At 43.8% G+C, this 26110-nt stretch overlaps 2 protein-coding genes, 1 long non-coding RNA gene, 1 other non-coding gene and 1 pseudogene across 8 annotated transcripts in view; 4 read left to right on the forward strand and 1 right to left on the reverse strand.

The window, feature by feature from the left end:
* Positions 1-5545: 5545 nt before the first annotated feature.
* On the forward strand, positions 5546-5800 carry LOC129469614 (large ribosomal subunit protein eL39-like; annotated as a pseudogene).
* A 1377-nt stretch (positions 5801-7177) lies between these two features.
* Positions 7178-13640, forward strand: LOC129470731 (uncharacterized). The gene is made up of 2 exons (XR_008653284.2): positions 7178-7608; positions 13207-13640. It is a non-coding gene; the product is annotated as an uncharacterized lncRNA (long non-coding RNA).
* Positions 12989-13083, forward strand: LOC129470845 (Z30 small nucleolar RNA). The gene has a single exon (XR_008653365.1). It is a non-coding gene; the product is annotated as a Z30 small nucleolar RNA (small nucleolar RNA).
* Positions 13641-14122: 482 nt separating the features above from the next.
* On the reverse strand, positions 14123-26086 carry PEX12 (peroxisomal biogenesis factor 12). 3 transcript variants are annotated; one of them, XM_063628593.1, is made up of 4 exons: positions 25975-26086; positions 17193-17374; positions 16339-16892; positions 14123-15510 (listed from the first exon to the last, which is right to left on the reverse strand). In XM_063628593.1, exons 2-4 carry the CDS (start codon positions 17316-17318, stop codon positions 15111-15113), a joined length of 1080 nt encoding a protein of 359 aa, XP_063484663.1. In that variant the 5' UTR covers positions 17319-17374; positions 25975-26086; the 3' UTR covers positions 14123-15110. The 3 variants fall into 3 exon arrangements, with proteins under 3 accessions (XP_063484663.1, XP_063484664.1, XP_055114809.1); XM_063628594.1 differs by lacking the exon at positions 25975-26086 and adding an exon at positions 17983-18230; XM_055258834.2 differs by lacking the exon at positions 25975-26086 and adding an exon at positions 17808-17945.
* Positions 18171-26110, forward strand: part of AP2B1 (adaptor related protein complex 2 subunit beta 1) — a 142204-nt gene continuing 134264 nt past the window's right edge. For 2 of the 3 annotated variants that reach the window (XM_055258827.2, XM_055258832.2), the window contains exons 1-2: positions 18171-18849; positions 22149-22257. The gene's annotated coding sequence lies outside the window, so the exon portion shown is untranslated. The remainder of the gene's footprint in view (positions 18850-22148; positions 22258-26110) is intronic. The other variant, XM_063628561.1, reaches the window with a different exon arrangement.

Here is a 26110-nt window from a genome sequence, read left to right on the forward strand (position 1 = left end):
CTTCTGTCACAGCCCCTTTTGCCCTTTGATATTGGCCTGGGAGGAGCAGACTTCCCACTTCTTCATAACACTGACATACTGAGGAAGGCCGATAAGGACTCATGGAGAGCCTGTGACAGGGCAGATTAGCAGGCCAGGGTCTGACCTCAGGGAGTGAATGAGGTCCTAATGAGAAAATGCAGGGGTGAATGGAAAAAGTTAAACTTATCACTTCTAAGAGACTGAGCTTCATTTCCACATATCATACATGCACCTTCAGCGCTGGAAAATTTTGTGTGCAAAGCTCTATTTTTATTTTAAATTAGGCTGTCCTGTACATATTCATTGTGGGCAATATTAACCTATTTCATTACCTCCTAAATGGTTTGTTCTATTCTATTTACTTTTATTCTTTTTCCTACTTTTCATCTTTGTTAAACACAAGACCCAGCCTAGAAAAATCCTCATAGATTAGGAGCTGGCTATCCCTGGGTAGGAGGATTAAAGGTAATTTTTCAATTAATTTATTTTTCTTCCCTTTATTATCTTTAACTGATCTGTATTTTTAATGGTTTACAATGAGTATAAATTGTTTTTCATAATTAAAAAACAAATGGTAAAAACCAACAGATGGGCTGGACGTGGTGGCTCATGCCTATAATCCCAGCACTTTGGGAGGCCTAGGTAGGTGGATCATCTGAGGTCAGGAGTTCGAGACCAGCCTGACCAATATGGTGAAACCCTGTCTCTACTAAAAATACAAAAATTAGCCTGGTGTGGTGGTGTGTGCCTGTAATCCCAGCTACTGGGGAGGCTGAGACAGGAGAATTGCTTGAACCTGGGAGGCAGAGGTTGCAGTGAGCCGAGATCATGTCATTGCATTCCAGCCTGGGCAACAGAGGGAGACTCCATCTCAAAAAAAAAAAAAAAAAGAAAGAAAGAAAAAGAAAACCCACCAGATGCTGGGAGCAGTGGCTCATGCCTGTAATCCCAGCATTTTGGGAGGCCAAGGCAGGCAGATCACCTGAGGTCAGGAGTTCAAGACCAGCCTGGCCAACATGGTGAAAACCCTGTCTCTACTAGAAATACAAAAATTAGCTTGGCATGGTGGTGGGCACCTGTAATCCCAGCTACTGGGGAGGCTGGGACAGGAGAATTGCTTGAACCTGGGAGGCAAAGGTTGCAGTGAGCCGAGATCGTGCCACTGCATTCCAGCCTGGGTGACAAAGCGAGACTCCATCTCAAAAAAAAACAGATGCCAGGTGCAGTGGCTCATGCCTGTAATCCCAGCATTTTGGGAGGCCGAGGCGGGTGGATAACGAGGTCAGGAGTTCAAGACCAGCCTGGCCAACATGGTGAAACCCCGTCTCTACTAAAAATACAAAAATTAGCTGGGCACGATGGCAGGAGCCTGTAATATCAGCTACTCAGGAGGCTGAGGTAGGAGAATCACTTGAATCTGGGAGGCGGAGGTTTCAGTGAGCCGAGATTGCGCCACTGCACTCCAGCCTCCAGCCTGGGAGACAAAGCGAGACTCCATCTCAAAAAAGAAAAAACAACCAACAGATGGGAGGCAGTTAGTTATCTTATTTGAGGACGATGGCTAAACTGGGTCAAGCTTTGATACACACAAAAGGGGAAGAGGCAATGTGATCACAGAAGCAGAGATGGAGTGATGCAGCTTTAAGCAAAGGAATGCCAGCAGCTACCAGAAGCTGGAAGAGTCTCTCCTGGAGCTTCTGAAGACAGCAGGTCCATGGCAACACTTTTTTTTTTTTTTTTTTTGACATAGTCTTGCTCTGTTGCTCAGGCTGGAGTGCAGTGGTGCAATCTCGGCTTACTGCAACCTCTGCCTCCCAGGTTCAAGCAATTCTCCCACCTCAGCCTCCAGTGTAGCTGGGATTACAGGTGCACACCACCATGCCTGGCTAATTTACATATTTTTAATAGAGGCGGGGTTTCGCCATGTTGGCCAGGATGGTCTCGAACCCCTGACCTCATGTGATCTGCCTGCCTCAGCCTCTCAAAGTGCTGGGATTACAGGTGTGAGCCACCGTGCCCGGCCCATGCCAACACTTTGACTTCAACTCAGTGAAACTGATGTTGAACTTCTAGCTGTAAAAAAAAAAAAAAAAAACGCAAAAACAAAAATAACCAAATGAATGGAGCTGGAGGCCATTATCCTTAGCAAACTAATACAGGAACAGAAAACCAAATACTGCATGTTCTCACTTATAAGTGGACGCTCAGTGATGAGAACACATGGACACAAAGAGGGGAACAATAGACACTGGGACCCACCTGAGGTGGGAGGAGGGAGAGGAGCAGAAGAAATAACTATTGGGTAGCAGGTTTAATACCTGGGTAATGAAATTATCTATACAACAAACCCCCGTGACATGAGTTTACCCATATAATAAACCTGCACATGTACTCCTGAACCTAAAATAAGTTTTCATAAAAGAATATGTTTCTGGGCCGGGTGTGGTGGCTGACGCCTGTAATCCCAGCACTTTGGGAGGCCGAGGTGGGCAGATCACGAGGTCAGGAGATCGAGACCATCCTGGCTAACGCAGTGAAACCCCATCTCTACTAAAAATATAAAAAATTAGCCGGGCATAGTGGTGGGTGCCTGTAGTCCCAGCTACTCGGGAGGCTAAGGCCGGAAAATGGCGTGAACCCGGGAGGCAGAGCTTGCAGTGAGCTGAGATTGCACTACTGCACTCCAGCCTGGGCGACAGAGCGAGACTGTGTCTCAAAAAAAAAAAAAAAAAAAAAAAAGAATACGTTGTTTTAAGCCACCAAATTTGTGGTGATTTGTTACAGCAGCCATAGAATACTAATACACCTCTCTCCCTCTAAATCAAACCGGCAAACTACTCTGTGTCTCTACTTCAATTCGTTTATGATGAAATGACATTCTTAAATAAGTCTCTGGACATCCCTATTTTTGTCGTTGTTGTTAGCTGACACCACTGCCCAACAAAGTTCTGCTCTGCTGGCATCACTCTTTGTACGTGTTTGGCTGAAAGGAGTTTCCAGGAGAGGAGGCAGAATGGGTACTATGATATATAATTCGCACAGCAGCATAATAAGCTCCAAAGGCCTGCTCTCAGCTTTGACTTTAACTCATTTTTCATTCGTGTCACTTCTGAATCCAGTCTCACTTTTAGTTCTCCTGTTTACCTTAATTCTCGGCCTCACTTTCATATTGAAATCCCTCTGATATTACTTACATTTCAAAGGCTAAAAATGACCACCATTTACCGAAAATGTGCTTACCAGATGCAAGGGACCATGCTGGGAGCACTACACATCACACAAAAACTGAGACTATACGGCCAGAGAGTGGAAGAGTGAAGATCCCAAACTAGGTCTGTGTAATTCAAAGACTTGTATTCTTTCACTCTTTCAAGTTTGGGATTCTGGATTGCTTGAAAGCCTTCAAAATCAGAAGTCTAAGTACATCCCCATTTTCTTCCCAATCAAGAGGAATAACATCATTTGGTCAGGAGAACTAGGAAATAGATTGCTATTTTCTTCTTGTTCTTCTGCAGGGTAGTACTGGGGATCAAATCAGGAGAAGCAGGGAATAACGTGGAAAATGAGCAATGGGAACTTCTTTTCCTTCTTCAAAGGTCCTTAGTCAAGTCCCTTGGATATGAATAGTTAGGTTGTCAGGCCAGGGAGGACTTCACATCTTGGCTTTGATAGCTCCCAAGCAAATGTTCCTGATGCAAAACAACTTGAAATCAGCAACTTAGATCATGCTTTTTCCTGTCTCAGGAAAATTCATCTGGCCATGCTATTGATGATTGCTAAGAACAAGAACACCGAATTTATTTAAGATGTGTTTATTCACTAAGCATTTCTGTTTATCCACAGTTCTACTTGTGTTCACCAGACACAAGCCTGCATGTTCACCAGACATAAACTGTCAAATAGCAACTAAAGGGGAAAAGTTGGTCTCTTTACCCCCAGGTGCCTCTATCTCACCCTCAAATCTTTCATAGAGATGATCCAAAGAGTGTAAATAGAACAGTGACCAAGGGCTCCATTATGCCACTACCTGACTCCGTGTAAGTTTCCTCACTTTCGATCATTCTTTCATTCGATCAGCTATTTTGGGGCTCCTAACGTGTTCAAATCTCAGCTCTGCCACTTTCTAGCTACGAGAACTTTGTTAAACTAAACTAAGCCTCCGATTTCTTCTGTGTAAACTGGAGATAATAACAGAGCCTCCTCCACAGAGTATTTGTCAGAATGAAGTGAGATGATACACATAAAGAGTAAACGTGTATTAACATGTGCTCTTTGCTGCATATGGTGCCTGGCATGTAATGCCATTTTCATTCAATAATCAATTGTCGGCTAAGCGCAGTGGCTCACGCCTGTAATCCCAACACTTTGGGAGGCCAAGGCAGGCGGATCACTTGAGGTCAGAAGTTCAAGACCAGCCTAACCAACGTGGCGAAACCTCATCTCTACTACAAATACAAACAGCTGGGCATGGTGGCATGCGCCTGTAATCCCAGCTACTTGGGAGGCTGAGGCATGAGAATCACTTGAACCCAGGAGGCAGAGGTTGCAGTGAGCTGAGATCGCACCACTGCATTCTAGCCTGGGTGACAGAGCGAGACTGTGTCTCAAATAATAATAATGAAAATCAATTGTTGAGTGCTTACAATGTTCTAAACATGGTGCTACCATCTGGGGCTACCCATTAAAATAAAAGCTCTCATTTAGTAACTACCTTCCTTGAGCCAAATATGCAATTTTCATTCTCAAATATAATCCTCAGAATAACTTGCAAGACGTGTTATTTTCACATTACATAAATGAAAAAAACTGAGTTCATTGAGGTAAAGCTCAAAGTTACACATCTAGTAAGTGGCAGAGCTGAGAGTTGAATACTGATCTATCTGAATCCAAAGCCCAATTACTCTCATCCTGCCAGAAAGCCTTACTATTAGCTGGAAGAATAAGACACATGTCCCTGCTGGGCTCGGTAGCTCACGACTGTAATCCCAGCCCTTTCGGAGGCCAAGGTGAGTGGGTGGATCACTTGAGGTCAAGAGTTCGAGACCAGCCTGGCCAACATGGCGAAATCCCATCTCTACTAAAAATACAAGAATCAGCCGGGTGTGGTAGTGCATGCCTGTAATCCCACCTATTTGGGAGGCTGAGCCAGGAGAATTGCTTGAGCCCAGGAGGTGGGGGTTGCAGTGAGCTGAGATCATTCACAATCTAAAGAGGGAAAACATGTACTAAACGCATAACAGTACAACATATACAATAACATCGACTGAGCACTCTACGTATTAGGCATTGTTGTCATTGATCTTGTAACAGTTCTATTAGGTAGATGCTATTATTAGCCTCCTTTTTACAAACAGTGACACTGAAGAACAAAGAATTCAAGTTACTTGCCAAAATAGTCCACATGCATGACCACTACGCTCTAGTGCCACTCTAAAGAGTTTGCAATGTATGAGCAGTGTTCTCTAGGTGTTCTGAGGAGTGACAATAACTACGAGTGAGCATCAGAAAAGATTTCCTAAATGAGATGACTTGTGAGCTGGAACCTGTAAGTAAGAAAGCAACAGGTTTCCCCCTCTCTTCCTTTCTCCGCCTTCGTGGTGTGTGCTTGACTCTGCTTCTTGCCGGGTCTTCTCACAAGACTTTTAGGATTAAGCAATTCCTGGCCAAGAAACAAAAGCAAAATCGTCCCATTCCGCAGTGGATTCAGATGAAAACTGGTAATAAAATCAGGTACAACTCCAAAAGGAGACATTGAAGAAGAACCAAGCTGGGTCTATAAGGAATTGCACATGAGATGGCACACGTATTTATGATGTCTGAAGGTCACAATCACATTATCATATCAAGCTGAAAATGTCACCATTATCTGGAGAGTTGGACATGTTTCATTGGGAACATTTTTTCTCTCTGAATCTGTTATGAATGCTTTGGTTGGCTGAGTTCAGTAATAAATATGTGAGACCTTTCATTTCAAAAAAAAAAAAAGAAAGCAACAAGTTGAGAGAAAGGGAGATGGATGGGAGAAAGATAAACCAGGTAGAGGAAATAGCACACGCAAAGGCACATTGTCTTCACTGTCTAATCTTTCCAATCCTTAACGAACCAAAGAGGCCTTGAGTGGGTCTGGTACAGAAGACTCTCCATTTTACTTCTTCATGTCCTTCTACCCATCCCTATCTAACATTCATCACAATCCTCATTCGCCTTTCATATGCCACTCCTCTATTTCCACTGCCAGTCTAATTTAAGCTCCTATTAGCTCTCACCTGGACCATTGCAATAGCTTTCCCTGCTTTCGCTCTCTGCCCCCCACCAATATAAACACAGTTGAGGCTGGGCACGGTGGCTCATGCTTGTAATCCCAGCACTGTGGGAGGCCGAGGCGGTAGGACCACCTGAGGTCAGGAGTTCAAGACCAGCCTGGCCAACACGTTGAAACCCCGTCTCTACAAAAGTACAAAAATTAGCCCGGCATGATGGTGGGTGCCTGTAATCCCAGCTACCAGGGAGGCTGAGGCACGAGAACCGCTTGAACCTGGGAGGCGGAGGTTGCAATGAGCCGAGATAGCGCCACTACACTGCAGCCTGGGCGACAGAGCGAAACTGCATCTCAGGAAAATCAATCAATCAATCAATCAATCAATCTAGCCGGGCGTGGTGACGCCTGCCTGTAATCCAAGCTACTCAGAAGGCCGAAGCAGGAGAATCACCTAAGCCTGGGAGGCGGAAGTGGCAGTGAGCCGAGATCGCGCGACTGCACTCCAGGCTGGGCGACTTGAGTGAGACCCTGTCTCAAAAAAAAAAAAAAAAAAAAAAAAAAAAAAAAAAAAAAAAAAAAAAAAAACATTTCTTCCCGCAATCCCAGGGCGCACACACACTATAATCCTGCCTCAAATGCTCATTCCCAGTTATGAAACAGGGTACTGGCAAAACCACTCTGCCTAACGGTAGCCCCGACTGCCGACGGCGGGGAACTATGGAGGGGGCGGGGGAGAATTGCTGAGAACTTGGAAAGCGACTGGTCTCTCAGGATAGAGACCGCGACGCAAAGAGGTGACGGAAAAGATGCGTCCGCCATCCCTTCTGCTCCACCCTTGACGTTCGCCTCGCACCAGCCCCGCCTCAGGGACGCCCACGTGACCCGATGGCCGCCGTGGGATTGGTTGTTCGGCGAGAGCCGCGCTAGGCTGTAAGACCTGAGCCTGGCGGAGAAGCAGAGGAGAGGGACGCTGGAAGCATGTTTGGCCCGGGACAGAAATCTGGAGGGCTTGGCTACCTTCATCCTCCTCAGGCCGGAGCAGACTTCCTGAGAGAGTCCAGGTCGTAGGAGTTTTACGACTTAGAAAAGCGGGCTGCAGATTCCTTCCTGGGTGTTTTGTTCAAGCCTTGGCTCCGGCCTTACTCTCAGTCTTCCCAGGAGTTCGTGGGATTTGGACCCTAGATTATTAGTATTATTTTGAGGGCCTCCTGTGTGTAAGCACTGGTTGTGCGCAGATGGCTGTGCAGAGCGCCATGAGGTAGAGGCTGGGGAAATGAGGGCTTTGGAGGTGCTTGAGGTGTGGTCTTTACCTACGTGAAATGTTGGAGGTAAGTCGGATTTATAACTTGTGTTGATGCTTTTATAATCTAGGAGCTTAGGGTTTAGTAGGAAGAGTCGCTCATTCAATGAATTAAACGCGCATTCCTATGTACTAGGCACCATTCCGAGTGCAGTGGCTACAAAGACCAGTAGAACGTAGTCCTGGTTCTTTAGGAACTCTGTGATTGGGCAAGTGGGAGAGAGGGCGGAAAAGGTGAACTGGTGAGTAGTTGGCGTGTGATGCGTGCCGTAGTGGAAGAAAGCGCTGTGAGAGTTAGAAGAGGGGGATGATTGAAGGAATTAAGGACATTTAACAGAAAGTGATATTTGAGTAAAGTTTATTTTTGTTTTGTTTTTTGTTTTTTTGAGACGGGAGTCTCGCTCTGCCTCCCAGGTTGGAGTCCAGTAGCACTATCTCGGCTCACTGCAACCTTCGCCTTCTGGGTTCAAGCAGTTCTCTGCCTCAGCCTCCCAAGTAGCTGGGATTACAGGCGCACACCACCACGCCCGGCTAATTTTTGCGTTTTTAGTAGAGATGGGGTTTCACCATGTTGGCCAGGCTGGTCTTGAACTCCTGACCTCGTGATCCACCCGCCTCGGCCTCCCAAAGTGCTGGGATTACAGGCCAAAGCCACCGCGCCCGGCCTTGAGTAAAGTTTAAAAAGTATACTTAGAGTGGGTATTTATCCCTGCATGAAAGCGCCTTTTACTCAGCCAGCACAGAGCCATCCCTTTGCCCTTCCAGATGCCTGACTGGGACCTTGCTTATGGATGTGTGAGCTTTTAATCTCTGGCTGTAATCTTACCCACTTCAACCTAAACTTGGGATGATTACTCTTGACCCTTTTTTTGAGTGATAAGGCAAATCTCCTCACACCTGGGCATTTTAAAGTTATATACTCTATGTTTAAATATCCCCCTTAAAAAGCCTGAGCTATATAACAATCTAGATGTAACTATCTTACTCTTTTCCCACAAACTAAGAATCCAAATATTGTTAAAAATCTTTAAAAAAAAAAAAAAGTATACATAGGTTTTCTCCCCATCGAAAGGGGTGGAGAAGGACTCCAGGAACTAGGAAAGCGTACCTGCCGCATGTGGCTGGAGCACATGGGGGGTTTGCCCAGCTGACAATGAAGCAGATAGGGAGGGATTCGACTTGTAAAGATCTTGAATTACATGGTAGGCTGGCTGTTTGGATCTTAAAATACAAAGTGAAATAGGTACCACAAAACAGGTATTAATGTGCTTTCATAATTCAGAAGGAGGACAGATATTTCCTGTTGGATTGATGAAAAAAGGCTTCATGCAAAAGATGGCATTTGAAGGGTTGCAAACTGCAGGGATACGATTTTGAAGTACAGGAAGGATTTCTGCAGGGGGGAAAGACTTTCTAGATGGAGGGCATAAGGTCAAATAGAGCCAATATGAGGATTAAGGAATAATCTGGGTTGATTAGACTGTAAGATATGTTTGGGGGCCAGGCACTGTGGCTCACGCCTATAATCCCAGCACCTGGGAGGCCAAGGCAGGTGGATCACTTGAGGTCACGAGTTTAAGAACAGCCTGGCCAACATGGTGAAACCCTGTCTCTACTAAAAATACAAAAATTAGTTGGGCATGGTGGCTCATGCCTGTAATCCCACCTACTTGGGAAGCTGAGGCAGGAGAATCGCTTGAACCCAGGAGGCTGAGGTTGCAGTGGGCTGAGATTCCACCACTGCACTGCAGCCTGGGCGACAGAGCGAGACTCTATCTCAAACAAACAAACAAACAAAAGACATGTTTGAGTTATTTATGGTGTATTTAAGGATAAATTTGGGTCTGTTTTGAAATATCTTGATTGCTAAACAAAGTCGTTAGGACTTTATTTCCTAGACTATGGGGAGCAATTGAATGCTTGTGAGTAATCACACCCCTATATATAAGGGTTAGTATGTGTGTAAGATTCAAAGTACATTGGATGGGAGAGAAACTGGAGGCAGGAGGCCCATTGAGATAGCAGTATTGTCTGCCAGAAGGAACGTGGGGTTTAGAGCCAAGCACTCATTGGTTCAGAGCTTGGCTTTGTTCACAAGTTTCATTATTTTTGGCAGATTTATTTAAATTATTAAGCTCTGATCTCTGTCTCAAAAGAGGGAAAGTAACTTATGAAGTGCCTGTTACACAAGGGTTATGCTTGAAGGCTTCAACAGAGGCTGAGGCCTCTGTTTTCTTTCTTTCTTTTTTTTGAGACAGGATCTTGCTCTTGTCGCCCAGGCTAGAGTGCAGTGGTGCAATCTCAGCTCACTGCAACCTCCGCCTCCCAGGTTCAAGCTATTGTCCTGCCTCAGCCTCTTGAGTAGCTGGCATTACAGGCGCCTGCCACCACGCCCGGCTAATTTTTGTACTTTTAATAGAGACGGGGTTTCACCATGTTGGCCAGGCTGGTCTCGAACTCCTGACCTCAGGTGATCTGCCCGCCTTGGCCTCCCAAAGTGCTGGGATTACAGTCATGAGCCACTGTGCCCAAGCTCTTATTTCTAATGTGTACCCATTTCACCCGTAGATGATGAGCTAAAAGGTCAAGCATAACCCTTGTGTAACAGGCGCTTCATAAGTTACTTTCCCTCTTTTGAGACAGAGATCAGTCTGTCGCCCAGGCTGGAGTGCAGTGGTGCAGTCTCAGCGCACTGCAACCTCTGCCTCCCCGGTTCAAGTGATTCTTGTGCCTCAGTCTCCCAAGTAGCTGTGATTACAGGCACCCACCACCACGCCCAGCTAATTTTTGTATTTTTAATAGAGACGGGGTTTTGCCACGTTGGCCAGGCTGGTCTGGAACTCCTGGCCTCAGGTGACCTGCTTGCCTCGGCCTCCCAAAGTGCTGGGATTACAGGTGCAAACCACTGCACCCGACCTAGTTTTCCTCTTTATGGAGCTTAGTTGCTGATTAGTGAACACAGACCAACAGCTGTCGGTTTTAACTGGGGAATATCAGTCTATTGATGTTTATAGATGGCTGAAGGCAGTATATGGTGGCCCCAGAATTTTAGATACTGACAATATCATTTTGAAAGTCTGAAGAGGCCAGGTGCGGTGGCTCACGCCTGTAATCCCAGCACTTTTGGAGGCCGAGGTGGACAGATACTTGAAGTCAGGAGTTCAAGACCAGCCTGGCCAACATGGCAAAACCCCATTTCTACTGAAAATGCAAAAATTAGCTAGGCCTGGTTGTGCATGCCTGTAATCCCAGCTACCTGGGAGGTTGAGGTGGGAGGACTGCTTGAACCCAGGAGGCAGAGGCTAAAGTGAGCTGAGATAGTGCCACTGCACTCCAGCCTGGGTGACAGAGTGAGAATCCGTCTCAAAAAATAAAATAAAGAGGCCAGGCACGGTGGCTCACGCCCATAATCCCAGCACTTTGGGAGGTTGAGGCGGGCGGATCACAAGGTCAGGAGTTCAAGACCAGCCTGGCTAGTATGGTGAAAGCCCATCTCTACTAAAAAATACAAAAATTAGCTGGGCGTGGTGGTGCGCGCCTGTAGTCTCAGCTACTCGGGAGGCTGAGGCAGGAGAATCACTTGAACCCGGGAGGCAGAGGTTGCAGTGAGCCGAGACTGTGCTACTGCACTCTAGCCTGGGCGACAGAGTGAGGGAGTGGAGTGGAGTGGAGGTCAGGTTTCTCATTCACAAATTGATTTTTCAGACTGTGAATTACCCATGCTTTGCCTTGCTTTCTTTATTTTCCATGTCCTTCCTCATTAGCAAATCTAAAGGTAGGACCCTAGAGAAAAATGAAATTGAACCTTTTATTTAGTTGTTACTGAAAAAATATATAAATCTGGTAATCATACCTCAAGTTCTCTTTCCAGCTCTGCAGTTAATTTCCTATGGATCTTCAGCAGATCATAGCCTCTCTGGGTTCTTGGACTCTTCAGATAAAAGATTCTGGTTTAAAAACTTTTATGAATATAATTTTAATCTATGTTGGCAGAAGAATTATAAATCAAATTGCATATTAAATGAACTGGAGTTTATAAAGAAATTTAGTAGAAAATCTTTTCTAGGCCCGGCGTGGTGGCTCACGCCTGTAATCCCAGCACTCTGGGAGGCCAAGGCTGGCAGATCACTTGAGGTCAGGAGTTCAAGACCAGCCTGGCCAACATGGTGAAACCCCATCTCTACTAAAAATACAAAAAATTAGCTACTCAGAGAGGCTGAGGCAGGAGAATGGTGTGAACCCGGGAGGCGGAGCTTGCAGTGAGCCGAGATTGCGCCACTGCACTCCAGCCTGGGCGACACAGTGAGACTCCGTTTCAAAAAACAAAAAATCTTTTCTAGGCCAGGTACAGTGGCTCACACCTGTAATCCAGCACTTTGCAAGGCCAAAGAGGGAGGATCACTTGAGCCCAGCAGTTTGAGACCAGCCTGGGCAACATGGCAAGACCCTGGGCATGGTGGTGCTCACCTGAGATGTCAGCTACTCAGAAGGCTGGGGTGGGAGGATTGCTTGAGCCCAGCAGTTTGAGGCCACAGTGAGCCATGATCGTGCCACTGCACTCCAGGCTAGGTGACAGGGCAAGACCCTGTCCCCAGAAAAAAGAAAGAAATTTTAAAAAAGAAAATACATTTTCTAAAGATTTTGCTTTTGAACTAGGCTAAGGGCAGGCTTATGGGCTCAAGCCTGTGATCCCGGGGTTTTGGGAGGCCAAGGCAGGAGGATCACTTGAAGCCAGGAGTTTGAGACCAGCCTGGGAAACATACCGAGACTCTGTCTCTACAAAAATTTAAAAAGAATTAGCCGGGGTGGTGACGTGCACCTGTAGTCCTAGCTACCTGGGAGGATCGCCTGAGCCCAGGAGTTTGAGGCTACAGTGAGCCACGATCACACCACTGCACTCCAGCCTGATTGACAAGAGTGAAACCTTGTCTCAAAATAAAAATAGATACATATTAATTGAAAACAGGCCAGTCATGGTGGCTCACGCCTGTAATCCACACACTTTGGGAGGCTGAAGAAGGTGGATTGCTTGAGTCCAGGAGTTTGAGAACAGCCTGGACAACATGGTAAAACCCTGTCTCTACAAAAAGTACAAAAATTAGCCAGGTGTGGTGGCCTTTGACTGTAGTCCCAGCTACTTGGGAGCCTGAGGTGGGATGATCGCCTGAGCCTGGGGAGGTTGAGACTGCAGTGAGCCATCATCAGGCCATTGCACTCCAGCCTGGGTGACAGAGTAAGACCCTGTCTTAAAAAAAAAAAGAAAGAAAGAAATATTAATTAGAAACCCGTGGTTGAAACTTACCTGAATAGAAGGCTTTATTTTTTTCATAGGTAAGCCTATGTTTTCTTGGATGTGAAACTAGGGCACTGGGTTGCTCTTAGGTAATACAAGGAGATGAAATGCAGCGATGCAATGATGAGTGAAGTAGTCTGACCTGGTATTGCCATTGCTTCACTGTTGGCTTTGACCAGGGTATGATCTCTTAATCTTCTCTCTGAGCTGATTCTGGTTGTGGTTTTTCCACACAGGTGTGTTGTATCCTGTTTGGACACTGGTTTTATTATGTTTAAGATGTTTCTTTTATATTCTTTTGAATTACTGATATTCTCATGTTTTTCTTCTTAGGTTGAGATGAAAACTCTTGCTTTGAATTCTTCATGGAGGACTACATCATTTCAATCCTGAATCTGGCTCAATTCTATTATTCACTTATTACTGTATTAAAAACGTTTAATTGGCCGGGCACAATGGTTCACGCTGTAGTCCCAGCACTTTGGGAGGCCAAGGCAGGCGGATCACTTGAGGTCAGAAGTTCGACACCAGCCTGGCCAACATGGCAAAACCCCGCCTCTACTAAAAATACAAAAATTAGCCAGGCGTGGTGGCACGTGCCTGTAATCACAGCTACTTGGGAGGCTGAGGTGGGAGAACTGTTTGAACCCAGGAGGTGGAGGTTGCAGTGAGCCGAGATCACGCCACTGCACTCAAGCCTTGGCATCAGAGTGAGACTCTGTCTCAGTAAAAAAATAAAAAATAAAAAAATGTTTAATTAACCATGATATTTGCTTTGGTAAAATCTTTGAGGTTTAATGAGAATTTTAAAATCCATTATACTTTTCTTATGGCATATAAAAGTTTTAATATTTTATTTTTTTATTGTCTCAACTAACATCATAAATGTCTTAATGTTAAAATCCATGGGATATTCTATTTAAAATTTTCGCTTTATCACCTTTATGCTATCAGAGAATGTGCTTTGAACTGGTAAAATGAGTTAAATATTGGAAAACACCTATGTCAGCAGAAGCTCTTAAAAATCATTTTCATCCTTCCTCTTCTAGTGATTTTTTTTTAACCCATGTTTTCACCAGTCTGCCAATCCAATGGCACAAATGCTCCTACACAGGCAACTTAAGTGTTTCTTAAGTTGATGCAAGGTATTTAGCATGAGGCTGAATTCTTGTTGTTGGAGCAGAGGATTTTTGTTCCAACTACTGAATTGGCAAAATGTTAATATAAAAACACCTCAAAAAGTCAAAGGTAGTCTGAATGAAAAATTTATTTTAAACACCTCAAGTAATCTTTACATTTCTACAAAATCATAACAGTTCTTTTCCAGAAACATTTATTCTTAAAATCTACTTAAGTGTTTCATAGAAACTTTAGTAATAACCAGAATAATTCATGACAGTTTAGCAAACTCTTAGCAGCAAGCAGAAAGAACTTATTAAAATATCCTTTCTTTACACAATTAGATTAGTATCTTGCTTCATCTCTTCATTGCTTGTTAGCTTTGCTTTTACACAGGAATCTTCAGACTACTCTCTGTAACACTCAACCCCTATTCCTTTTTTAACCAGTTTCTCAAGAAAGATATGGAGAGCTCATAAAGGAATATCCTTAAGTATCCTAAATATCCAACTTTTAAGATATCCTTTTTTATCCTTAAAAGCTGATAAACGACAGATGTCACTTAACAAATGTCTCACAGTATATGGAAGGAGCTTTTTTATTTTCCCCCAAAGTGTTTCTAAGCATTTCTATCAAGAGCAGGTCTACATTTCTTATCATTTGCAAACTGATGAAATTTCCACCTTACAAACAGGCAGGTAAATGCTTTCTTTTCTAAAAAGAAGGCTTGCTACCACCTCACTGTTCACTTTATTTTTTATGCGGTCTAACCTGGGTTTTTCCTAAGACCTTCTATATTTCTTATATTTTAAGGAAAGGGATAGGCAAAAACTTGTATACTCATTATTTTGTTTAATCTCTACACTGGCCCTCATATCCCCTGCCAGTCCTGATTCTTCTACTTTAAGCAGCTTGGTCAACTGTAAGTAGGGTTCTAGAGAGCAGGCTAAAAGTTTAGGATCAAATGGGCATATCCTTTTAAAGAAATCCATATAGTCATTTAAAGTTCATGTAGTTATGAATTGAGGCTGAGAAGTGTCAACTCAATACCATGCTGAAACCAGCTCTGTGGCATTACAGCGCAATACTTTTGTTGGAGGATAAGACATGATTCCCTTTCAGTTCTCAGGGGAGTAGAGTTTAATCAGATGTTGTACTTCTGTTGGATACCCTGTGATGGGACAAGCTTGGTGACTCCTCACGTAATGAAACACACAGCGGTAACAAAACACATAGCCAGAGGTGGCAAGAACAGTATCATTCACCCGGGTTTTACGACACAGTGGGCACACAGTCTTCATTTTGGGTAAGAGGGGAGAATCAGAGTTATACTCTAGGTGTACAGGTGGTGGTGGAGTAGGCAGGGCAGTCAATGACTTGATGGTTTCTTGATTTTCAGATGAGTACCACCAGTCAAGGAACTGCAAGAAGAATACACCCACAGAAAGGCCAGTAGACAGGGATAAGGCAACACCCCCAACAGCTTTCTTCAGAGCTGACTTTATCTTCTCACTAACACTGTTGGGAGAAAAGAATAAGGAGGTAAAGGGAGAAACTTTATTTAGATATAATTACAAAGTGACTGACATAAATGCAGTTCTTACATTTTTCATCAGAATCACTGGGGGACTGAATGGTTGGTAGACTGGTACTATCTCCTTAAGGATCTATTCTAAGTGATTCTTTGTAACTTACAGTATTTTAGGAGCATAGGAGCTAAGCTTTGTTTTTAGTAACATGATTAGGGTTTGGTTTTGTGTTTTGAAAGAGAAATCAGTAGAGAATTTGATTATATAGACCTCCTCCCTTTTTTTAGTGGAAGATAGTGACCCAGAAAAAAAAAAAAAAACCAATTCACTTAAAAAACTTAGCAGTATTGAGGAATGTGTACATTTGAACTTGTAGGAGAACACAAATATGAACTAGAAGGAGCACAGCATCATGATTAAGAGCACAGTCTTTAGAATTGTATTGATTTGGTTTGAATCCCAGCTCTGCCACCTTCTAGCTATGTACCTACGTGACCTTGGCAAGGTACTTAACTGCTTGGGTTTAGTTTCCTCAACTGTAAGCTAATACATTTACTTCATTGGGTTGTGTTGAGGATTGAGATAATGTAGGTAAAGCAAGCACCTAGCCCAGGACCTGGGACATAGCAAGTATGCACTAAAGTATACCTAGTATGGTGAAGGTTACCAGGATGACAGTCCTTGTTTTATGGACACAAGGAATAGCTTTTCTGTGACTATGAAATACCACAAAGTTAACAGGGAGGTGAATTTCACAAAACTGGGATAAGATTTTAGAATACTAACTAAAGATCTTTTGGAAATGTTAAGGCCTTACCTCCTGGCTGGTTGCTGCATCATGCTGGCCTTAGCTGGTTTGTGCTCCAGAGCTTGTATATCCTGAACTGTTAGTCGACCTAGCCGAACTCCAGCCAGCCTCAGCAGTGGAGAGTGATGCTGAGCTTTTCCTAGGATGTATCGAAGTTGTTGTACAAGAAACCATCCTTCCCACGCCATGTTCACAAATGGGTAGGCTGCCAGGAAGGCTCTGTAAAATCGTTTCCAGCGGGAAGAAGGGGGATGAATAGAATATTCATCTTCTTCTCTCAGGCTAGAAACCAGCTTCTCCAGCTTCACTTTCAGATAGGGAAGAAGAACTAGGAACATAATTGATTTCCAAAGCTGCTGCTTTGGGAGACCAGCACTAGCCAATCGCTGAGACTTGTGAGTGTCCCCCATTACAATTCTCTTTAAGCCATAAAAGTTTTCAGAAAATGAGGCACTGGTTCTAGACAGATAATGCTGCTGGAGCAGAAGATCTAGCAGAGTAAAGATTTCATCAAACCACCTCCACAAGAAGCCATAGTGGGTGGGATTTGATTCTGCAAGAACCTAAAGCAAAATAAAGCAGTAAGTGAAATTCATTCCATTACACAAGTTCCACACCTATTTACATTCCCCCTTTTCCTCTAAAGTCTACACATTTTGTCTGAAGTCACTTTTGGACCCTGAAATGCTGGGTATTCAGTACAGGTCTCCACACATAACAAAGACTCAATAACTCTTAAGTCATGGGATACAAGTTATTTGCAAATTGGCTATTTCAAACGCTAGGCTATCAAATAAGCACAAATTATTCGTTTGTTTTTTACCCTGTTGTCCCTAAAACCTTTCCAAGAATTAATACCTTACCTTGACCACATGCTGAAGAGCGGGTCTCACTGCTGTCATTAAACTGTCCTGTGCTACCACCTCAAAGATGGATGGCTGGTCATCGGCCACAGAAGCAGTTGTGATGTGAGCCCCGTGCTCAGCCATTGTTTCCTGTGTGTACTGGCTTTCACTTTTCCCACAAACTCTCTCGTGAGCATGAACTTTTTCGGGAGGAAGAGTATCAGATGAGTGCTCAGTCTTAAAGGTAAACTTTCTGCATGATATCTGAAACTCGAAACTCAATCTTATGGGCAAAAATGAACTGGGGAAAAAAGACCTGGAGGCGGAGGGGAGTCTCAAGAAGGTTAAGAACAAAGTTAACTCGGACGTGGGTGGAAGTGGTATGTGGCGAGGGGGTAACTTGTCAAATGCTGCACGTCAGGGCAGAGCGTGACTGTGGGGGACAGGTATGGGGGAGGGAAAGCGATCCTCTGGAGCTGCGAACCAGAAACCCCCCCTCCTCCCCAATCGTGAGATCTCAAAAGCCAGCCGACTCTGAGGATTCAGTCGTGCCACCGTGAGCCCGGGACACGAGGGCTGACTCCAGCTGTTGGCTTTGAGTATCCCTGCCCGCGCCCGTCCTTGCTCGCTGACCCCAGGCGAGGCGCAAAGAACCCACGACGCCACGTTTAAAGGGAGGTCTCCGCTTTATGACAGAAGCCGCACCCGGAAATGAAACTGCCAGGACCTCAGGGACGCCTGGCGGAAGAAAGGCGCTCTAGTTCCGAATGCGGTCCGGAAACCAGAACTAGAGAACTCTATGACCCACCTGAACTTCCGCTCCCGCCCCGCTGAAATAGAAGCGGGCCTTTGTTGGCTGGTTTTGGCTATGAATTCTCCGCTGGTTTGGTTTACTTTTCGTAGCTGGGTCTGCATGGTAGCCTCGCTGGAAAGCTACAGCTCTGAACCTCTCTCTGCGAGGTCTTTTTGACAAGCTGTTGGGGGCACCGCGCAGACGTCTGGCGCCGGGAGCCAGAGCTCGGGCCCATTGCTGAGCCCTGTGTTCCTGCAGGAGATGGAGCTAGGGGCGGAGGGAGGAAGGGAATCTGGAGGTGGAAAGGACTTTGCTGTACACGCGCAGGAGGGATGGTGGTTAATTTATAAGTCTTAGCCTTCCAGAAATGATTTAAAGCAACATAGCAGGAGATAGGAGCCTTAGATTTATTGCCGCCAATTATAAGGAAAGATGATTGGATTGAGAAAGGTTCATGCTTGTTCCTCAGTACTTGAGACGGTTAATTTTCATCCAAGCTGGTAGTTTAACGGCTTCCAGGTTTTGGCTATGTTCAAGCATAACTGCATGCACTTGCTATACTGGATGAAAATGGTCTCCATCCTTGAACACAGTTGGATATGTCACCACCAGCGATATGAATACAGTGCTAAAGCAGAGGGAGCTTTATGAATTGTAACTAGCATGCACTAGGGATACTTGACTGAAAGGTTCCTTTCGTGCCGTTTTTATACCAAAACGAATGTGATTTACCTTAAGGTTTGTAAAGTGCTTTTATGTTATGTACAGCTTTGTCTCGCTGAAGTTGGCTGACACAGCCTTATTGAATTTGGATGAGAGTTCCACCTCTCCTCCCTTCCTCTGGGAAGTGCCACCTCTGGACTAAATAGCTGGGAATAGAAGGTATTGTTTACTGCCCTAGAGGCCCTTATGTTATAAAAATAATTGGTTTGCATAATGAGAACCCTCAAAAACAAGGTTTGGATTTAGTTATTCCAATAGGAGAGAAAACCTTACAAATTGTCCTTAATTACAGTTATAAAAAGTGTTTTTTACTCTACCAAAATACATTATATTGATACATGATTTTTACCTTACAGAGTTTTAAGACTAGACATAGTTTATCCATATAAAGCACCTGGATACATATTAGGTGCTTGTTTAATAGTAACTGTTATGTACAAGCTTTTCTTAAGTGAATAGCAAAAATACAAAGTTGAGAAGTAGCATCAACTAAATCAAGCAGGAAATTAAACATTTTTGTCACTTAGGGATCTTTGGTTATAAGCAACAGAAACAAACAGGCTAATTTAAACTAAAACGGAATTTATTAGAAGTGTATGAAGTAGCTCACAAAATAAGTAAAGCCAGCCCTGAAAGAACAAGAACTTAACAATACTATTGGGACTGCCTAACAGGAATTAGAAGTTCTTATCCAGGCAACGTGTTGCAGTGAACGAGCTTCCACCAATTTCTGTTTGTGACTCTGCTCATGATACAAATTTCGACTGACCTCTCTTGGTTCAAGTTCCCTGTCCACCCTGTCTTTCACTCTTAGCCAAGGGAAAGCAAGATGTCTTGATTGATAGTCCCATGGAAGTACTCCAAAAGTTAACTAAATGTATGGCATAAGAACACCTATAATCCCAGCACTTTGGGAGGCTGAGGCAGGTGGATCACTTGAGGTCAAGAGGTCGTGACCAGCCTGACCAACATGGAGAAACCCCGTCTCTACTAGAAATACAAAAAATTAGCTGGGCGTGGTGGTGCATACCTGTAATCCCAGCTACTCAGGAGGCTGAGGCAAGAGAATCGCTTGAACCCGGGAAGCGGAGGTTGTGGTGAGCCGAGATTGCACCATTGCACTCCAGCCTGGGTAACTGAGCGAGACTCTGTCTCCGGAAAAAAAAAAAAAAAAAAAAAAGGAATGGTAGGGCCAGATACGGTGGCTCATACCTGTAATCCCAGCACTTTGGGAGGCTGAGATGGGTGGATCACTTGAAGTCAGGAGTTTGAGACCAGCCTAGCCAACATGGCGAAAACCCATCTCTACTAAAAATACAAAAATTAGCTTGGAGTGGTGGTGCATGGTGGCGGATGCCTGTCATCCCAGCTACTCTGGAGGCTGAGGCAGGAGAATCACTTGAACCTGGGAGGCAGAGGTTGCAGTGAGCCAAGGTCACACCACTGCACTCCAGCCTGGGAGACAGAGTGAGACTCTGTCTCAAAAAAAAAAAAAAAAAAAGAAATTTGCAAGTCGAATAAGAGGTCTGGGAGGCCCAAATCTTTTAGACATGATAATCGGAATGCCCTTCTGAGGACATAACAAAGACCTAAATTATGAGGAGCCAGCCATATAAGGAGTTGGGGAAAAGAATATTAGGCAGAAGGAAGAGTATTGTGAAGACCCTAAGGTGGGAAAGAGGTTGGTGTGTTTGAGGGCTATTATAGCTGGCAAAAGGTGAAATGATGAGGAAATGAGCAGTGACTGAAAGGCACAAAATGATGTTAGAGAGGTAGACGGGCCAAACCATGCAGGGACTCACAGGCCATGGGAACGACCCTGGATTTTAGTCCAAGTGCAATGGGAAGCCAATGAAGGATTCACACACCAGAGATGTGATCAGGTATATATATATTTATATATATATTTTTATATATATATATTTATATATATATTTATATATATATTTATATATATATTTATATATATATTTATATATATATTTATATATATATTTATATATATATTTTTATATATTTTTATATATTTTTATATATATTTATGTATATATATTTTTATATATATTTATATATTTTTTTTTTGAGACAGTTTTACTCTTGTTGCCCAGGCTGGAGTACAATGGCATGATGGCTCACTGCAACCATCGCCTCCCGGGTTCAAGCGATTCTCCTGCCACAGCCTCCCAAGTAGCTGGGATTACAGGCGCCCGCCACCACGCCCGGCTAGTTTTTGTATTTTTAGTAGAGACAGGGTTTCACCATGTTGACCAGGCTGGTCTTGAACTCCTGGCCTTGTGATCTGCCCACCTTGGCCTCCCAAAGTGCTAGGATTACAGGCGTGAGCCACCGTGCCTGGTCAGGTTTATATTTTTTAAAGATGTCTCTGATGGTTTTGTGGGTATGCAGTATTTATATCAAGCTTTACATTTATGATATATGCACATTTTTGTTTTTGTTTTCTTGAGATAGAGTCTCGCTCTGTAGCCCAGGCTGGAGTGCAGTGGCACAATCTCGGCTCACTGCAACCTCTGCCTCCCGGGTTCAAGTGATTCTCCCACCTCAGACCCCCCAAGTAGCTGGGACTACAAGCATGTGCCACCACACCCGGTTAATTTTTGTATTTTTAGTAGAGACAGGGTTTTGCCATGTTGGCCAGGCTGGTCTCAAACTCCTGGCCTCAAGTGATCCCCCTGCCTCAGCCTCCCAAAGTGCTGGGATTACGGGTGTGAGCCACCACATTAGGCCAGATATGCACATTTTTAAATGTATGTTATACATCCAAAAACGTTAAACAACCTGGCCACTATGTGGAGAATGGTAGAGAGAAGACTTATAGGCTTCTAATAGTCCAGGCAAAAGGTGATGGTGGCTTGGATTTATGAGATTGAATAGAGGGAGGTGGATGACTTGGAGTTTTTTTTTTTTTTTTTGAGACAGAGTCTTGCTCTGTTGCCCAGGCTGGAGCGCAGTGGCGCAATCTCGGCTCACTAACAACCTCCGCCTCCCGGGTTCAAGCAGTTCTGTACCTCAGCCTCCCGAGTATCTGAGATTACAGGCGCCCACCACAACACCCGGCTAATTTTAGTAGAGATGGGGTTTCACCATCTTGGCCAGGCTGGTCACAAACTCCTGACCTTGTGATCCACCCACCTCGGCCTCCCAAAGTGCTGGGATTACAGGCGGGAGCCACAGCGCCCAGCCACGGCTTTGAGATTTTAAAGGTAGAATTGACAACTGGAGATGGATTGGATGTGGCAGTTGAAGGAAAGGGAAATCAGGAATGACCCCTAGGTTTCTGGCTTGAGCAACTCAGTGCAATTTATTAAAATAATCACAATTATAGGAAATAGTTCCATAGTCCATGCTATGTGCCAGCCATAGTTCTAAGTGCTTTACATGTAATTTATTTCATTGTTCAATATTATGATTAGATGTTACTATCTTCCTTCATTTTATAGATGAGAAAACCAAAGAAAGGAGCACACAGATGGAGGAAACTGAGGGAAGAATAGCTTTCAAACATGTTAGGCAATAAGAAGTTGATGAAAGTTTTTGAACAGCAGAGAGGTATGAATCAAAACTCTTAAATATTTTTTTCTTTTTTTTTTTGAGATAGAGTCTTGCTTTATTGCCCAGGCTGGAGTGTAGTGGTGCAATTTCAGCTCACTGCAACCTCCTCCTCTCAGGTTCAAGTAATTCTCCTGCCTCAGCCTCCCTAGCACCTGAGACTACAGGCATGCGCCACCATGCCTGGCTAATTTTTGTATTTTTAGTAGAGTCAGGGTTTCACCATGTTGGCCAGGCTGGGCTCAAAGTCCTGACCTCAGGTGATCCACCTGCCTTGGCCTCCCAAAGTGCTGTGATCACAGGCATGAGCCACCACGGCCAGCCTCTTGAAGATTTTTCTAATGACATCTTTATGAAATCTACCTCTGTCTCCTAGGAGTTGTACCTTGAACGAGTTTTCTTTCTCTCTCTCTCTCTCTCTCTTTCTTTTTAGAGACGGTCTTACTCTGTCATCCAGGCTGGAGTGCAGTGGCATGATCATGGCTCACTACAGCCTCAAACTCTTGGGCTCAAGTGATCCTCCCACCTCAGCCTCCCAAAGTGCTGGGATCATAGGTGTAAACGACTGTGCCCAACTCTGTAACCAGGTTTTTCTAACCTCCTCCATCTCCTTATGATTTAACCCAGCAGTATAGTTATCAGTTTGGTGATGAAATTTGGGGACTAGGTCTAGGCTAGAGATAAGAGATTTTGGAGCCATATATGTAAGAAAGATAATTAAACCCATGGTATGCTAAAGGGTTAGTGTAGAGAAAATGTATGAGTATAGAACTAAACTTTAAAAAATTGGCTGAGTTTGGTGGCTCACGCCTATAATCCCAGCATTTGGGGAGGCCAAGGCAGGAGGATCACTTGAGCCCAGGAGTTCCAGACCAGCCTGGGCAACATGGCAAGACCCCCTCTCTACAAAAAAAAAAAAAAAATTAGCTAGGTGTAGTGATGCACGCCTGTAGTCGCAGCTACTTGGGAGGCTAGGTGGGAGGATTGCTTGAGCCTGGGAGGTCGAGGCTGCAGTGATTGTAATGGCACCACTGCACTCCAGCCTGGGCAATAGTACAACACCCTGCCTCAAGAAAGAAAAAATCCTTGCCACTCTTTTCCTCAAATACCATCTCTGCTTTCTTTAGTCATACTTTCTTATGAGTTATCTGCAATTCCTGTTTTTATTTCCTCACTTCTAATCCATCCTCAAACATCTGCAGTATGACTTTTGCCTTCATATCTCTACTGATTTCTCAGCAATAACATCAAATACCTCCATGTTGCTAAATCCCGTAGACACTTTTTAGCCCTTCTCCTGTCTATAGCAACTAATATTGTTGATCACTTATTTATGCATTTAGTCAACATATATTAATTTGTGTGTGTGTGGTGGGGCTAGCCTCACGTGTGCAAGAGTGAACAGATTGGCATAGTCCCTACTTTCATGAAACTCTGAAAACATCCTAAAATATACTATGCTGCTTTTCCTCCTACCTCTCTGACTACTCCTTCTCAGTCCTCTTTGCATTCTTGGGTTTATCTGTTTCTGCCCCAAGCACTCACTTTCCACATTCTTCATGAATAATGTTCATGCCCACAGATTGAATTATCTTCTGTATGCTCACAGTTCACAAATTTAACTCCAGATCATTCCTTATCTTCAGACACATATAATCAAGTACCTCTTGGATAGAGATCTTCACTCTAACCTAACGTATAAAATGAACTAATCACCTCCCTATCCTTCCCCAAACTTCTGCCATTTCTTATATTTTCCTATTTTCAGTGACTAGTACCACCATTCATCCCTTGCCGTAACCTAAAACATAAGCCTTATCAGTCCTAGTGTCAGACTTCCTGGGTTCAAATCTTAATTCTGCCTTTGTGTGTGTGTGTGTGTGTGTGTCCGCAAGTTCCACCTTCCAGGTTCACGCCATTCTCCTGCCTCAACCTCCTGAATAGCTGGGACTATAGGTGCCCACCACCACGCCCAGCTACCTTTTTTTGTATTTTTAGTAGAGATGGGGTTTCACCATGTTAGCCAGGATGGTCTCGATCTGCTGACCTCGTGACTGCCTGCCTCAGCCTCCCAAAGTGTTGGGATTACAGGCGTGAGCCACCGCGCCTGGCCATCTTAATTCTACCTTTTAACTTCTCTGTATCTCTTAAAATAGAGGAAGTAATAGTACCTACCTGGTTATCAGGTGGTGAGGATGTAAAAATGTACTTAGCAGAGTAACTGACATAAAATCATAATAAATATCAACAGTTATTTGTTTAAACCACCATCATCGTGTGGCTGGATCATTTCAACAGTTTCCTGAGTGGTCTCCCATTAGATTATGAGCCCGTGATGGTCCCAAAAGGTGAAAAGAAGGGAGATTGGTCCATACTTTCACCCAAAAATGGAAGAGAATGAAGTTGGAAAAGCTTTCGGATTGATGCTGTATTTTGAAAATAGTATTGGTTCATTTTTCCTTAAAATATATGCATTTTTCAGAGAAAGGAATGGAAAATAAAACACATATAAAGAAGATAACATTTGTAATCAACACCCAGAGGGAACCACTAATAGGTATATATACTCCTCTGGATTTAGAGTTTTGTATCTTTTTTTTTCTTATTTCAAAGCATTTTTCTGTATCATATTTTTCAACAATATGATCTAAAAAGCACATCCCAATCATAGAAATAAATGTTCATTGTAGAACACTTTGAAAAGTACAGAAAAATATTAGGAAGAAAAGTAAAACTCTCACTATCCCTCAATAACCACTTTTAACGTTCTGCTGAATATCCAAGCTTTTTTTTTTTTTTTCTTTTGAGATGAATCTGGCTTTGTTACCCAGGCTGGAGTGCAGTGGCAAGATCTTGGCTCACTGCAACCTCCACCTCCTGGGATCAAGCCATTCTCCTGCCTCAGCCTCCTGAGTAGCCGGGATTATAGGTGTGTGCCACCACCCCCAGCTAATTTTTGTTTTTTCAGTAGAGACGGGGTTTCACCACATTGGCCAAGCTGGTCTCAAACTCCTGACCTCAGGTGATCCGCCCACTTCAGCCTCCTAAAGGGCTGGGATTGCAGGTGTGAGCCACCACACCTGGCCTATCCTAGCCTTTTTTTTCTATACATATATAGTTATACTGTATACTATATTGTTTGGTGTCCCTTTTTTTGCTTAACGCTTTCGGAATTTTCTGTCATGAAATATTGTATAACATTATGCAGCTATCTGATTTACCGTGTTTACATTCTCTCACTTTATATCTGGCTTTCTAATTTTCCCTATGCGCCTATTTTAATAACAGAGGAAATAATAATACATGAGTATGTTATACAAAATTTTAATGTACTTCTGATCACTTTTTTAAGAATTAAGTTTTAAAATACTGAAACACTTTTTGACTCACAGAGTTCATGGGCAAAATGTGAGAAAAATCATCACTTTGCTCTCCATCCTTCCTTACACCCTGAAATTAACCTTAGGGACAGCTAGTTCATTTAACATCATCAATCTTGTTCTCCAGTTCCAGGTCCTGGAATCTAGGTCTTAGTGTCCGAAAGAAAATTACTTTTGTGTAAGCACACCTACTATATACTAGGCACTTTACCTAATTTATCTGGTTTAAGCTTCACATGCCCAAGAGAGATACTATCATTGTTTTCATTTCACAGATAAGAAGGTTGATGAGACATGAACTGTCCCAGTCACATTCAGGGTAGCGATTCAAACTCACATCCAATGCCTCCTCAACCTCTTTTACGTGCAGCACCATCCTCTAGCCCCACTGCCTGTATATAGGCCTGGGCTATATCACCATTGTCCGCTCCTGAGCCTGGAAGGAAAATGAGCTGAGGGGGTTTTTTCAGAAA

This window comes from Symphalangus syndactylus, chromosome 20 (assembly GCF_028878055.3).
Source record: "Symphalangus syndactylus isolate Jambi chromosome 20, NHGRI_mSymSyn1-v2.1_pri, whole genome shotgun sequence".
Classification (NCBI taxonomy): Eukaryota; Metazoa; Chordata; class Mammalia; order Primates; family Hylobatidae; genus Symphalangus; species Symphalangus syndactylus.

What these genes read in the sequence shown, in the direction of transcription:
- PEX12 (XM_063628593.1), bottom strand. Translation starts at nt 17,318, where the DNA reads ATGGCTGAGCACGGGGCTCACATCACAACTGCTTCTGTGGCCGATGAC. An exon ending in CTCTTCAGCATGTGGTCAAG is followed by an intron (nt 16,893 to 17,192) that starts GTAAGGTATTAA and finishes ATTTTGCTTTAG; the next exon opens with GTTCTTGCAGAATCAAATCC. An exon ending in ATGCAGCAACCAGCCAGGAG is followed by an intron (nt 15,511 to 16,338) that starts GTAAGGCCTTAA and finishes TTCTCCCAACAG; the next exon opens with TGTTAGTGAGAAGATAAAGT.